At 44.7% G+C, this 15672-nt stretch overlaps 1 protein-coding gene across 1 annotated transcript in view; it reads left to right on the top strand.

Annotated features, from left to right (window-relative positions):
* The window catches only part of LOC104405052 (chromosome unknown open reading frame, human C8orf46), a 13687-nt gene extending 8419 nt beyond the window's left edge, over positions 1 to 5268 (top strand). The window contains exons 4-6 of the mRNA XM_010013645.1: positions 2677 to 2738; positions 4285 to 4370; positions 5082 to 5268. Of these exons, the coding sequence (XP_010011947.1) occupies positions 2677 to 2738; positions 4285 to 4370; positions 5082 to 5268 (335 nt within the window). The remainder of the gene's footprint in view (positions 1 to 2676; positions 2739 to 4284; positions 4371 to 5081) is intronic.
* Positions 5269 to 15672: the final 10404 nt, after the last annotated feature.

Genomic DNA, 15672 nt, shown 5'->3' with positions numbered 1-15672 from the left:
AAGAGTGAGAAACTGAGTTTAAATTAGAACAGAAGGGAGAGAAAATGGACTGGCTGAGGAGTGGAAGGAGGGAGTGAGGAGAACAGGACAAGGCAAACTCACCAGGATCATCTGGACAAGACATGAGAGCTCCTGCAGGGCTGCCTAAGCTTGCGCAGCATGGCAAGGCTGTTTGTTGGATCCCTGTTTTCCCCACCCCAGGGGGTGCTGAGGGACCATGGCAAGGCATCTCCCGCAACAGCTCCCTAAGTTCTGTTGGTCGCTGCCACCTGACTCCTCAGCAATGCTCGTCACCTCGCACAGCCAATGTATTCCCCTTTCCTGGATGCCTGCTTCACATCTTGCCGGTGACACCTGAGAATGCTCAGTTCCTGCTGCACTAAAAACTGCTTTGGCTATGAACAGTGCTGTGTCCTGCTCACGCCTCTGAAAAACTGGATCCCAGGAATTTCTAATCTTAAACTCAGTACCTACCTCTGCTTTCCTGATGTAACTCCTTGTCCTCCAGGAGGTGATGAGGCTGGTTTTTAAACACATTTGTACAGGTGATGACCACAGTGATCAGCAGTACAGAGAAGCCTGTGAAAATATTAATAGTTCTTTCCTCAGAGGATTCACTGATGGGAAAAGTAAGTACAGGACTGTGCACTGATCAGCTGCTTTCTGAGTGAACACTGTCTACTTGAGCGAAGCAGAAAGTCTGTGGAAAAATGGTTACTGGTCACGAATTAGAGGCTGAATCTCAGTACCTAGGTCCTTTGGGGGGATGAAATCACTTTGATTAAATTCTGGTGTTCCATAACTTTTGAGTGCCTGACAGATTTAGCATTTTAAGGGCAGGAATGTAGAAGTGTTGGTGAATATTTGTATGAAAATCAAAATAGCTCTTCATCATGCATGATGTGCTGCAGTGTCCGGTTTCAGTACTAACTGTACTAATAACACCTACACAGAGAACCCGGTGCCATGAGAGAGTCCAGAAAGGTTTCTCCAGCTGTTTCTCAACAGCTACAGAGCGATCATTATGTGGTATGAAGTGAGGTAAACATATGGATGTGCATCCTCTATTATCATTAATCTCTCTACAAATGTGACCTCCATGTAAATTTTACCCTTCAAAAATATCCTTCAACTTTCTTACTGGAAATATTTGTGTCTGGAGAGTTTTCCATGTTTGCTCCATAAATAAGTACTGCTGAATATTAAAGAGACTTCAGATTTGGTAAAGCAGAAGTTGAAATCTGGGTAATAGACTGAATAGTTCAATTTCCAGAGTAAGGGAAAAATGTGTAAACAAGAGCACGGGTAGAACCATCAGCACATGTATTGCTAGCATCAGAAACCCTACACAAATATCAAAGCATCATAGTATGGTTCGGGTTGGAAGTGACCTTAAAGATCATTTAGTTCCAACCCTCCGCCATGGGCAGGGACACCTTCCACTAGACCAGGTTGCTCAAAGCCCCAACCAACCTGGCCTTGAAGGAGATAAGTGTAATGGGAGGCCACAAGAAGGAACTCTTTACTGCACTGAAAGTTGTGCTTTGTTACACAGAATGGGTAGATCAAAACAAAACATAACGAAATTGCACTTATTCTCCAGGAAAGAAGTACTCAGCTTTGTACCAAGTTTTTGTACAAGAACTCATCTTGGAAACATATAGCAAGTCAGAACAGCTGATGTGGAGCAACCATTGTCCCAGGACTGGGCATCCATAGCACCTTCTGGAAGCAGAATTCATACCACACCCAACCACCACTGTTCTGAGGGGAGCACTTACAAGGCTGAACCCACAAGGACTTACATTTGCCCAGATATTTTGCTGAAAGTTTGCTAGAACATGTTCTATATCTGACAAGCAGATGGGCAGGCTGAAGGGGAGAATCTGATAATTCAAGGGCAAACAAAACAAAACAAAACAAAACAAAAAAAATAATAAAGGGGGAAAAGAATATGGGCATCAGTGTTTGGACAGGCTCCAAGCACTGATGCCTGGAGCCACTTGCTGAATACTGTTAGTAGCTAATATGCAAGATGACAGGAGGTAATAGAATTAAACTTTGACATGAGGGATACAGCTAAATATCTAATGGCATTACTGGCAGGGGCGAGGAGTGGGAAGAGAGCGGCTGGTTAAGATATTTATTATGGTCAAATATTGCCCCCAGAAGGAGAAGACAGTTCTGATCACTATCTCATGCCAGAGACAGCACTATAAGCAGTGCTGTGGCTATTTCTGATGTTTACTGTCATTATTTGTATTGCATTGGTCACAGCAGTTGTAAATCATATTCTATCCTCAGTCTTGGTGAATATTGTGTTTATGTAGATACTTGCTCTTCACTTACCTGAATATCCTTCTAAAAAACAGCAGACACTGAAAGCAGCAAGGAATAGAAATAAATATATAAATAGATAAACGTACAAATAAGATAGCTCCACAATCCCACAGCCAAACAGGAGGATTTGGCTCCATGAAAAAAATCTGGCATCCCTCACTCATTTATTTCCTCAGCACAACTACCAGGAATGTCAGGAGATGATAATAATAAAGAAACTTCTGCACTTTTGGCTATAATCAAATCTAGTGGGCTCTGTTCATGGAAGAAGGCTTTTAATACAAGGTATGTCAATGGGATAATTTCCAATAATGCCACGTTTCTTATCACTTGCAGTGGGAATTACTGAACGAGAATCATCCAAGTCCTGTAACCACCCGCTGGATGGAAAATCTTTGGTAAGTGAATACAGCAAGACCAACTACCACTGTCTGATGTGTCCTAAAACCTAGTACCTGTCAGTATGTCCACATTAACAGCATGTCAGTCTCTCACAGTACATGCAGATTTTGCAGTCTTTGTTAAAGTTTTGAGATGGTTTATGCCAGAGGATCCTTAGCTGGGAGAAGAGACTGGCATAGGACAGCTGCCCTCAAGGAGCCAGGAAGGGCTGTGGGATAGAAACAGGTAGGCTCAGCCATCTGCAAGAGCTGGGAGGAATTAGCCTCTTGTTTCTTGGGGAATATCATATATTGGTGGGAAAAAATAATTTCTAAAGTGGAACAAGCATCGAATAATTATATTCTTCAAAATGCCAACCTGACATGGTAATGAAAAAAGAGTTGATGGGAAAATCATCATACAAAACCCAAAAAATGTGTTCTCTATTGGAAAGAAAAAATGCTTTGGTTAAAAATGACTCAGCTTTACTAAAACATTTTCCTTCCCCTCTTTCTTTTAACAAAAAAAAAAAATAAATTCAAAGTCCCTACATTTCATAAAAACTTAAAGATTTCAGACAGAAAATAGTCCTTTTAAAAGTTTCTGACCAACACCAGGTAGCTGGGATACACATAGTAAAAATTACTGTACAATACTGAAGGATGGTCAAAATTAATGGTATTCAGTGTAATGAAAGCAATTGCACCTACGAATAATTAACCCAATTGGATTTCAAAGGATGCTTACAGAAGTGATTTCAAACATTTCTTTAAGTCTTGAGATACTTGCAGAGCACACCTAAACATATCCAGTCCCCCATTAATCCCAGGGGAAATAGCCTTAGACAACTTAAGACCAGTTACCGCAGTGAGAATAATATTAAGATGTTTTTCAGTATTGACAGTAAATCAATGTGGTTATTGCCTGAAATGTCGAGAGCATGTCACAATTTTTAACATTCTTTTTCTATTTCTGGGCAACCCACACTTGAGCTTGCCATCTTGGAGGCTGTGCCAGTCTCAGTGGCCTGTTCATGGTCAAATGGGACAAGGAGGAAGGCGATGATCAGGCATTTGTGGGGCCATGGCAGAACAGGGTCAGGAACCTGGGTCCCCCATGCCACTGAGCAGCACCCAGAAGAACAGGGAATCATTTCTAAACACTCAAGGAATGGTGATGTCTGGAACTGCTGCTCCCCAGCCAGCCACAGAGGTAGCCTGTGAAGAGCTGCAAGAGGCAGGCTGCTCAGCCTGCACAAAGCCTTGCCTCCTCAGGAAGCTAGACACAAAACCTAAGGAATAGGAAGTTCTGCAAGCCTCCCTCCTTCGATGGGAGGTGTAATTCTTGATCGTACAAGCCCTGTGTTGAGTTCAGTGAGACCATTCATGTGAGTCATCAGTATTTGTGTGGGTAAGAGTTGAGCAGTCAAATCCTTAACCTGATTTCTCTAGTTAAGAGATCCACAGTATTTATTGATTTTCCTAAAACAGCCTTTCCTCTGACAAACCTGTGCTCCCTGCTTATCAGTAGCATTTCCTAATGACGTGATTTTTCCTCCCACAGATTCCACCATCACCAGTTGCCCACATCACTGTGAAAGCAGTGGCTGTCACAGATTCACCCACAGGCAACAGCACTTCCATGGAAGAGTAAGTCCCTTCCCGCCCTCTAGCCAAGCCTGGCGGGGCTGCATGTGGTATGATGCCAGGCAGGGAAGGGGATGGGGCACCTCCGCCACAGGTCACCCTCTCACCAGAAACACAAAGAGGTGCTCGTCTGCAGATGTCCTCTGAATCAGACCTGTAAAACCTCACTGATGTACACTAAAGCAATGCTGCTTGCTTCCCAAAAGCAGGGAGAGACTGGCTAAAGAACATGATTATTATACTGTCATCCATGGCCATTTATACAGCTGCCCTGGTGCCAGTTACAGCTCTGTTTTATCAGTAGCAAAAAAGCATTTGAATTCAAAATTTAAGTATTTTCCCCCTAAGAAGTCTACAATATTTGCCCTAAAGAAGCTTAATCAACTAAAAAAAAAAAAAAAAACCCCAAAAAAAAAGCTTTGCTCTCTATGAGTTAATTAAGGAACAAGTTGACCACAGTACAAACACACTCATCACTAGGCAGTTAATCCAGACACACACCCAGGTGATATTTGAGATCCTGCCATTGCCATCTGAGGGAGAGTAACAAGCTTATTGCCACAGTGTCCTCCTACTCCATACACAAAGACATAAATCCCTATCAGCCAATATAAGTGAGCTCAGCCCCCTCAAGTTTTTGGTGGCTGATTGCCATAATCCAGGAAGAAGGGCCATGGAGATGGATGCTTAACATGTCTGTGCTTTATTTGCTAGTCAGAGGCAGCACTGGAGGAAGGCAGCAGAGTATGACCTGACCCTGCCACCAGGAGCAGAAGCTTCCCTACCACTGACAGGAGGCAACCTGTGCGGGACACCCAGCCTCCTGAGGAAGATGTGGATGAAGCACAAGAAGAAGTCAGAGTACCTAGGGGCAACAAACAGTGCCTTTGAGGCAGACTGACAAGTCTCAACATCACTTGGAAGGACAGAAGGTCCTTTAACGAAGGACAAGGTGCTCTAAGATTGATGAACAGACACAGCACAGCCCATTCAGGAAAACTATATCCTTCTTATTACTTGATGCCATTGCCTCAGAACAGTGGGAGAAAGGCCAACTAAGGTAAAAATGGTGAACATGATGCAACTCACTGGCCTTTCTTTGTTGCAATTATACTAAAATCCCAAGTATCCCACTAGGTTTACATCTTGACTCGATGCGGAACTACTGCTGGCACATTCACCATTTTATATGTCTTGTCTGAATCAGCTTGGATTGCAACAACAAAAGCCTACCAATAGGTTTGTGTATTCCTGCAAGGCAACAGATTGATTACAGAGTACCATTGAATACCCCCAGTCTGCTCGCTGTGTACCACAGCTTGTCTTCTTCCCCTTCTCATATCATGAGATAAAAAACACATCTTATGATATGCTTGGTTGAACGACATATGCTAAACATCTTTCTTTTTTCTACAGTGTTGATGTCTTGAGACAGGAGTAAAAGATGCAAAAATTGTAAAAGAAAGGGTCAGAATGCAGCAAGTTTGCAAACACATATTTACCAAACTTTGCTATGTGACAAGTGTTTGTTGTTTCAAAGTGTCCTGCCAGATCAAGCTATGAGCAACTGGATAACCTCAGGTTCTTCCACAGAACCTGCTTACATGTTAGGCGGAAGTCAGAAACTTACTGTCTACCCATGTGGTAGAGAATATTTCACTGAGTGCACACCATACTAGGAGGAAAGAAAATATGCAAACAGCATAACTAGGTGACTGAACGTGAGCTACTTGCATACAGGAGACCTGTGCTCATGAATAGATGGAGTTCATGGAATTTGCTCCACAATTTTTCTCAGAATTTCTTTCAATTTTGAAATTGCTGCTCATGGCCCATTGGGTTTTCCTCTAAAAACAAAGAAGTGTTACAGAAAAGATTTCATTGTCTTTAGTGACAATATTATATAAATCATGAACAGTATTTGCCTCATATCAGTACTCCCCTCATTATTAAACAGACTGTGGTTTGCCTAAATACAGAACTTTAAATATAAAATTAAAGGAAGCATTTCTCCTGTTGCTCATAGTAATGATGATCTTCTGTAATCTAACTGCCAGTGCACCAAAGCATAAATGAAAAATAAAGGTCTTACTCTATGACAGAAGCAGAGGAACAAAGCTCCCATCTGAAACTTGCTTGCCTGCAGCCAGTGTAGTAAAATACACTGTTATAAAATCATAGAATCACAGAATAGTTTGGAGGGGACCTTACAGACCATCTAGTTCCAACCCTCTGCCAGGGACAGGGACACCTTCCACTAGACCAGGTTGCTCAAAGCCCCGTCCAACCTGGCCTTGAACACTGCCAGGGATGGGGCAGCCACAGCTTCTCTGGGCAACCTGTGCCAGCGTCTCATCACCTGCGCAGTCACAGGCTTCTCCTTCAGAGGTGCTCGAACAGCTCACAGAGGACAGCCTTGCAGCTAGAAATCACATGGTCTCTCCCCTCCTCCTTACCAAAGGCAGAAGTCCTCTGGCCCAGCAGCCTGACAGAGGGATGATTTCCTCTCCTGCTTTTCTTTCTTCCTTCTGGGAAAGGAGAAGAACACAGCTCCTCATTACCCACATGCTGAAAGCCCCCGGCTGCTGGCAAGGCAAGGAGAAGAGGCGATGGTGACCCAGCATTGACCATGTGTTACCAGCCACAGCATGCAAGAGCAATGCTGATGCCTGCTGAAGTCTGCACACCTGAACAGCACCAGAGCAGTTTTCTCACAGGGGTACACCCCACCTTTAAGTTAGAGCCTGACACATTGGCCCTATGTAATAGTCCGGACAATGTGACCTTGCCAACATCAGGTCCTCCATGACTGAACTAAGCTGGAGCCATGGCCAGGACTTTCCTGAAATGTCAGTTATAAATATCACCAACCACCCAACACCCCCCTTCCCAGCCCATAGAAATCCTGCCAGAAGCCTTGGTCTTTAGGCTCATGCTATTTTTATGCGTATATGTAAACCTAGTAAGTTCAATGGGACTCCTTCCTTGTACACCAACGCATGCACACAAGAAGCAGGGATAATAGTAATTGCCAGTTCCCTTTTTTTGTCTCATTCCCTAAACAAATTAAAAGTAAATAAGATAGACACTGGTAAAAGTCCATTTGCTGAATTTGGGGTAACTAAGTCACTGAGCATTTGCGCTACCTGCCCTTGTGGCTAACGTGAACCATAGAGCACTCAACACACAATGCAGGGCAGCAAGAGTTCTGTCTGTTGAGAAAGCTGTCTCGTAGTATTTCATTTGTTAATTAATAGTTTTAAGCAGTATGAGGATGGAGGCAAAGAGGAGATAATTAATGTTTCTACCTAACAATTGCTGTATGTTGAAATGTGTATTTATGGTTTTCTTATGTATTTAATTTATACTTTGGATCTACAAGAGGAGAGATTTACAAGAAGCATATTTAATTTCTCTGTATTCCAGGAACTGCTGTGGAGATTTCTTGTACTGTAGTATATACTTGTTTTATTGACTCAAATAAAATATCTCCTATTCATAAAAAAAAATAAATAAAAGAAACAAGTAGCATGTGGTAACATATGGGTCTTGGTGACTTAAAAGCTTTTGGGAAGCATTTAGTGGAAATTAAAGGGAAGGTTTATGGTACTGAAGAATATGAACACCTTATAGCAAAGAAACCAATTTTGCTCTCCACAGGAAAGCCTGGAAATGTATGTGTGTGTGTGTCTTCAGTATTTTATGGGTGGTAGAATCATTGTTATCAGAAACTCACAGAAAAGGCCTGATACTGCCAAGCAGTTAGACATCAGATACACATCTACACACAAGACTTCAAATGGACACAACATTTAGTCTGCCTCTGGGCTTGGCAGATAAGCAGTGTCACCTCCCTTCCACAAAATAAGAGAACCAAAACAGCAGGGTAGATAAGGCCCTGGCAGAGAATAAAACCATCTTCAGACCCACCAGTTGACAACAAAGGCACTTAACTTACCTCAAACACACCACCATCTTTGGAGACCCTATGCTGAATGATGACCCAACCCAAGCCGGGTCTCACAGGGACACAGGAGGTCAGGCTAGGAGAGCTGGTTCAGGACTGCAAGGGGAAAGACTTTAAGATACAAGGAAAGAAAACGTATGGTGTTGGCATCCTTCACCAACCTAGCATTTTAAAAGTTTGTCTGTTAGAGAAGGACTTGTCCCCGCTGCACTGCCTGTACCCTGTGCAGCTCTGGTGGGACGGAGCAATGTTTCTGGTCCTGCCATTGCAGACAGTGTCTACACTTAACATGAGCAAATGGGGAGCGTCCTTGCGGTGAGTGTCTCCACTACAGGGCTTGGCACAGATTTTTTCCAGGATGTGGGGTAACAGCCTAGCCAATGCTGGGCACTCCTCTGCAAATATCCGACATTTAGTCATGCGTTAAAAATACCAGCATGAGTATGGAGGAGGATGTGGATGTTCAATACATTTTCCAGATGAAACAGTACAGAAAGCAATGCTGGGTCAACTCCAACACATCGTCAGAAAAATGTGAAATGGTGATTAACAAAATAAGTTAACTGCTTTTCTATCAAAGACAGAAAAATTGTGAACTGTGCAGCTGAAAACACGGCCTCTGGCGTTGCCTGCCACATGCATGCTGTCATACTTTATAACGTCTGCGAGAAGATGCACTTTTCAGACATATTTAGTGTCATTTCATAACTTTGGGTTCCCCGGAATTAGGGACTAATTGAGGCACTGACCTGACTGCGAAGCACTGCATGATGACAGCCCATCACACTTACAGTAATTTGTATATTTCATTTCCAAAAAAGGGTTTCCAATTTCTTCTCACCATTTCAAAAACATCTTTGCGATAGAGCTGCTCACTAAAATATCCATCAATACTTTGCATACCACTTTATTTACATAAACTGTAGTGATTTAAAGCTAGGCTACTATTTAAAGTAATTCCTACTGACGCATGAAAAAAGAAATCTCAGATATGCTTTGCCTTCCTTTCTTCCCCTTTTGCACTCACTTTACAGACCCTGCAGCAAACAGGTTTGCCGGAAGACCTGATCAAGGACACGTCAATGTTTGGGGGAATACCATACACTTTTCACAGTAAGTATTTTTAACAAAACCATTGGCATCTGCAGAATAATTTCACATCTGAGAGTTTCCCTGCCAGAAAAGTTGCAATGTCAGGACTTGCACACACAAACAAAACTGAAACAAGTCAGATTTCTCAGATGAAGCCCCTTCTCAGAAAGTCCTACGCAAACTCTACAAACAATGCAGATGTCAAATAGCCATAAATATTTTGTGAGATTTTTAAAATCTCAGCATTAACACCACAGGTTATTCACGAGTGAGTAGTTCAACCCTACCTAGTATTGAAAACCTCAATTTTTTTTAAGTGGCAGAACTATTATTTAAATGAACTGACACACAGATCAGTAAAATAAAACCTGAAGTGTTTAGAAGGAAAAATGAGAGTTGAATATTCAATGAAATTAGGTGAAGGCCCAGAAAAACCAAGCAGCTGAACTCAAAGGAGGACAATTCAGGATGAAATGGAAGCACATGTGAATGTTGTCCCTCTCCACAGCCATCAGGTTGGAGTCACTACAGAAAAAGGCATCATATTTAACAGCCTTATTCACAAGCCCAGTGGAGCAGCCGGGGTCCACACAGCTGGCCCGAAGGCAGGAGATCAGCGCCGACACTCACCGCAGCCTCTCGTCCCCTCTGGGTGTTCCACCCCATTAGACCTCTTGCCCTGCAGGCTCACCTGCCTGATCTTACTCTGCTTTATTTTAGACCAACGTTTTCCTATGGTGTTATCGTGTTTTGCATAGCAGTGACATAGCCAGAGGCAGCACACGATCTATTTGCCCAATGCTCCCTTTATTTGCCGGGGGAGGTGTGTGCTGGACCATAGAGCAGAAGAGACATGCAAAGGGCCCCACTGCATGCATGGTCCTTACCCACCGACATCTGACAAGGCACTTTTGGGTGAAGCGAGCCCTCAGTGCAGCTGTGCTGGGAGCTGATGCTGCAAAATCAGCTGCTCTGCCAAGGCCTTGTCTGCTCTGCACTGTGCCAGCAGAAGCAAAGGTGGGGTTCAGAAAGCAACAGCATCCTTGTCAAAGCCGTGGTTTGAGTAACAAGGGCAACTAACCACACAGCTAAACCTTCAGAAGCTACAGGCTACTTTATCCCAGGAGTGCAGTCACAAGCAAAGCAAGACTGTATTTAACTGTCAGACTGCACAGAAAGTCTGGAAAGCTATGTTTTTTCCTCATACAAACATTAACCTTTCCCATGAAAACTGCAACCCTGTAACTTCTTTAGAGCTCTATCTCAGAGCCCTCGTAATCTGGGGTATCTGGGATAATCTGGGTATCTGTCATTTGTCCTTGTAAATTTGGATGCAAGCAGATTTTTCAACTAGATTTAAAGCAAGTTGGATAAAGATTTATCTATAATAAATACTTATAAATGGGGTTCATCAACACTCAGAGTCTTGTAAATGTCTAATCTTCTAACCATGAAGTTAATATCCAAAACTCCAAAAATCTGGCTAAACATTTTTTAAATCATTTACATTATAAGTAAAAATATCAAGCTATTTAGCTGACAAGAACATGCTTGAGGTGGATTATCCCTTTAGCAGAAGCGACAAATATTCTAGGGGGGAAAAAAGTATTAGAAATAAGCCTCCAATAGTTTTCCTCCATGGACACAGAAACCACCAGTCACCAGCACGCTGCGCTCCTATGCCTCAGTGCACCAGCCACACACAGCAGAGGCAAAGGTCTGTGCAAAGCCACTGTGGGGTAGGCAAGGATGTGATACAGGGTGCTATCATCCAGCCTGGGGTTTTGCAAGGGAGCCTTTCTTCTGTGACCATCACACCCATCTCAGTGTGCATCAGTCGGGCAACAGCTAAAGCAGTTGTTCCTTTTGCAGCCAGGCACAGGGCCCTCACTGGACATCAGGTCTCCAAGTGGAAAGCAGATATGCTCATTAACTATGTGGTGCCTCGGGTGGTGCCCTTTCTTCCCTGACTTTTGCCACCTAAAGAGATGAGACAAACTCCCCCGGTGTGACAGAGAAGTCGCCCCACATGTGCAAAACAGCTACGGTCTGGTTGCCACCAGACATCTGTTTTGTCCCATGTCAGTCTTCCCTGTGGGCAAAGAATGGGAACCAGCCATGTGGTGCTTTGTCAGGGACCCCGAGGAGCATGAGGGCTCAGGCCTGGCTGCCTTCCTCTCCAGCCAACAGCATTCCCAGCCATGCCACAGCCAGCCCCATGTGCCTCCTTGTGCTAAGGAGGACATGCATGTGCAGTGCTCATGCGTTTGTTGGTGCAAGCATGCAGAACAGGGTCTGGCCCAATTTGCATAGCAGCCACAGCAGCTGGACACATCAAGGGTCTCTTCGCAGACCATCACCTCAACTTCAGCGTCCAGGGGTAAAAAAAACCTCTTAGTACATATGATCGCTGCCGGGCTGGAGACACACTTGTAATGAAAGCTCAGCCAGGGCAATCAGCAGAGATGGAAACTCTCCGAATCAAATAAGCGGCCTCAGGCCCCATGGAGGCCCCTTCCTCACCTCGTCCAGCCACTAAAGCAGGCACCAGCAGCCCCGTGCAGATAGCACGGTAAGAAGGAACACTGCACATTCAGACTTATAATGACCTTTCTGCAAAAGCAAGAGAAACAGCTCATTCACACAGCTCTTGTTTTTCGACATGACTAGTTGGCTTACACCATCCTTGACACTATACAGCAGTCCCCAGCAGGGATTCCCAGTGCAACCATCACATGCCAGCATCACACACAGCATGACTCCAAGATCAGGTCAGCTCCACACAGATTTGCTTAGTTCTACAATATAACACCACGTTTCAGCACAGAGAAAAGTTCTCCACCTATAGCTGCTAACACACACAGGACTTCAGGTCACCCCACTGCACTGTCTGTGTTCATATCCAGTTTTTGGGGGTGCATCACTCCCTAGAAACCCTGCAAGGATGCGGAAGGGTGCCAGATGCTCTGCCCTTCCTGGGTATCTTCTAATGGAGAGAAGAAGCAGGCAGCCACTGAGGTTTGCAGAGGTAAATGCTGCTTCACCTAGACATGGATCCCGTCTTCACATCTCTCCTTGCAACACCAGCTAACGTGGCTGCCACCAGCACCTCCAGGTTCATAGGTGGCTGTATTTTTATTAGGAGAGTATTGTATTAGCAGGTTTGCAAATTGCTGTACAGCTCAGCAAAAGCAGACCTCAACGAAATAAAACTATACTTCAGTTAATCCAAGTGCCTAAAGATAGGGTAGAAAAATCACTCTGCTGTGATAAACCCCCTTGCCTTTATAAAGTCACAGGTATGAATTGCACCACAGCCACTGAGCTGAAACCTTCAGCAATGAATATTAATAGAAGATGGGGAAAAGCAAGATTCAAAACTCAGACACAGCAGGTATAAAAGTTTACACACAGCTCCCAATGGTACCTTGACGGCTCAACTTTCAGCAGTTCTCCTGAAATGCAAAACCAGCACATGATGCAGTCATCCAAATGGCCAGTCAAACCTCAGCAGAGTCTGCATTCAGTTGCTCATGGTTTTGGAACTGGTACTTCTGGTACTTTCCATGAGGACCAGTATTCTTGGAAGAACCTCAAGGCTGCTTGAATGCTTCCTTCCTCCAGGATGTGACTAACGTGAAAGAGCCAAACCCTCTGCCCTCCAATTTCCTTTTTGATGCACCAGAATGAACGATTTAACAGACATTTGGAGTGAAGTTGGAAATAAATGAGGTTATGGAGCCAGTTTTATGCAAGAGTCAGGTCAGCCAGTTACAGTGGTCACTTTTGTCCCTAGAAATCATCATGTCAACAGCAAAACCCTTTTGGTAGTTCTCCCACACAACCCACAACAGAAGGAAAGCTCCCAAATCATCTCCTTCACATCCAGTTGTGCTCTCAAGCTGGAAGGTTGTTAGTTTAAACAGAATACTTCAGAGAGAAAGTAACACCTGCACGAACCGTGCAAGAGCCCTCTTGCAACACAGGACAAAACACTGCCTTATAGATTAGGACACAGGCAGCACCAAAGACACAGTCAAGGCCACCTTCTTGCCTCACACTTGCTATGTAAGAGGGTATGTGCTGTACAAAACCAACCACTGACATGACACACACATTTTCCCTTGCTGCTTGACACCAGCTGCCAAAAGACAGTGCTGACAGGCCAGCAGGGTCTCCCTGGAGCAACCCCACCACCAAATCACCATCACCTGCTGCAAAAGAAACTGCTTTGTTTCCTTTTGTTTATCACAAGAAAACAGCATAAAGTCCATCTTATTGGGGCAGATGCACACAGCTGTTAACCAAGTTCTGCATCTTGATAACCAGCACAGTCACGGAGATCTGGCAGGTGCCACAATGCCACGCGTCGGGAAATGAGAAGTCTTCCCTCGAATGTTGGAAATAGTTACGTGGAGTTAGGCTATTGTCGTTTCATAAACATCCTGACAGGATAGCTGTGTCACCTTACTCTGCACTCAGCTGAGAGCGCCCCTCGTTGCCTCCACCGACTGTGAGGGGTGACCCATGGTAAGTGCAACACTGGGGTCTCCCATGTACCACTGCATGGGAGGGAGAGCACACCAGAAAGAGCCCCTGTGCCTGCACCCATGCAGACAGCTGGCTCTGAGGCTCCGGCTGTGTTATATTTAGGTGACACAAAGTGCGGCTGGTTCTTGGTGCGTGGTCTGGATATGCGAACTCCCCACAGGAAACACTGTTTCACATGGCGAGGCGTGACAAGGAAAACATTCCCCTTCCTCCCTGATGCTTTTACATCTTCTGGTGCCATTAAGGCATCCAGTGGTGGATTTAAACCACTCAAAAAAAACCAGCCTAAATATTTTCATTTTCCTCCTGCAGAGGCAGGGGCACATCTGCCAGTGTCCCTGTATAGAATCATAGAATAGCTTGGGTTGGAACGGACCTTCAAAGCTCATCTAGTCCAACCCTCCTGCAGTGAGCAGGGACATCTTCAGCTAGACGAGCCCAGAACCACGTCCAGTCTGGCCTTGAATATCTCCAGGGATGGTGCATCCACCATCTCTCTGGGCAACCTGTGACAGGATTTTACTACCCTCATTTTAAAGAATTTCTTCCTCACATCCAGCCTGAATCTCCCCTCTTTCAGTTCAAAACCATCACCTCTCGTCCTCTCACAACAGACCCTGCTGAAAAGTCCCTCCCCACCTTTCTTATAGGCCTCTTTTAAGAACTGAAGGGATGCAATAAGGTCTCCCCAGAGCCTTTTCTTGTCCAGGCTGAACAACCCCAGCTTTCTCAGCTCTTCCTCACAGGAGAGGTGCTCCATCCCTCTGATCATTTTTGTGGCCCTTCTCTGGACCCTCTGCAACAGGTCCATGTCTTTCCTAGGCTGAGGGCTTCAGAGCTGGCTTCAGCACTGCAGGCAGGGCCTCACGAGAGCAAAGTAGAGGGTCAGGATCACCTCTCTGACCTGCTGGTCACAATCCTTTGGATGCAGCCCAAGATATGATTGGCCTCCTGGTCTACAAGCACGCACTGCTGGCTCACATCCCGGAGCACCATTGGGACAGGCCAGGCAGTGCAGGGCTGGGACAGTGCCCGTGCCCCTCCACCGCTCAGTTCATTTCAACCCGTCACCAACCTTCCTGAACTGAAACCCACCTTTCTCACTTGTGCCAAACCCAAGCAGAGCTTTTAACATCACTGCCTGAATACTACTGGGTATGTGAGCACAGCAAGGCATCCTGAGCAGGAAAGAAGTCTGGCAACTAACCTGCCAAATGAAAATCAGTGCTACAGAGTAAAGCTTTTGAGGTGGCTGAAGGTCATTTTCCCCCAAGATCTATGTTCCATCTGCTTTACAGCTGTCATATTGCTTAAGTAAATCAATAGATGACAGCTTTATTCATGTTCAGCACAGACTCAGAAAGATTTTTTGTTCTAGGATTATTCACAGAAGAAAAACTGTGGTCCATAATCCGTATGCTGCAATGTGATCCCTTCTACCCTGCCATCACACACTTTGCAAGACAAAAAATTGCAGCAAGCACTGCCTGAAAATATTCTGTCCGTAGTCATCAGGCAAAACCCCCACATCTCCCAAATGATCCCTCAGAGCTCCCAAACTGGAAAAGAAAAATGTCTAATGGCAAAAAAAGTTACCAGGGTACAATAGCAAGTGCGTTGGTCCAGCCACCACCTGCACTTTAGGGGTCTGCGTATGTAGATTCAGCTTCAAACCTCGTGACGTATCTCCAGAAA

The sequence above is a fragment of the Nestor notabilis genome, unplaced genomic scaffold (assembly GCF_000696875.1).
Source record: "Nestor notabilis isolate BGI_N333 unplaced genomic scaffold, ASM69687v1 scaffold1254, whole genome shotgun sequence".
Taxonomy (NCBI): domain Eukaryota; kingdom Metazoa; phylum Chordata; class Aves; order Psittaciformes; family Psittacidae; genus Nestor; species Nestor notabilis.
This window is presented reverse-complemented; position numbering and strand designations above follow the sequence as displayed.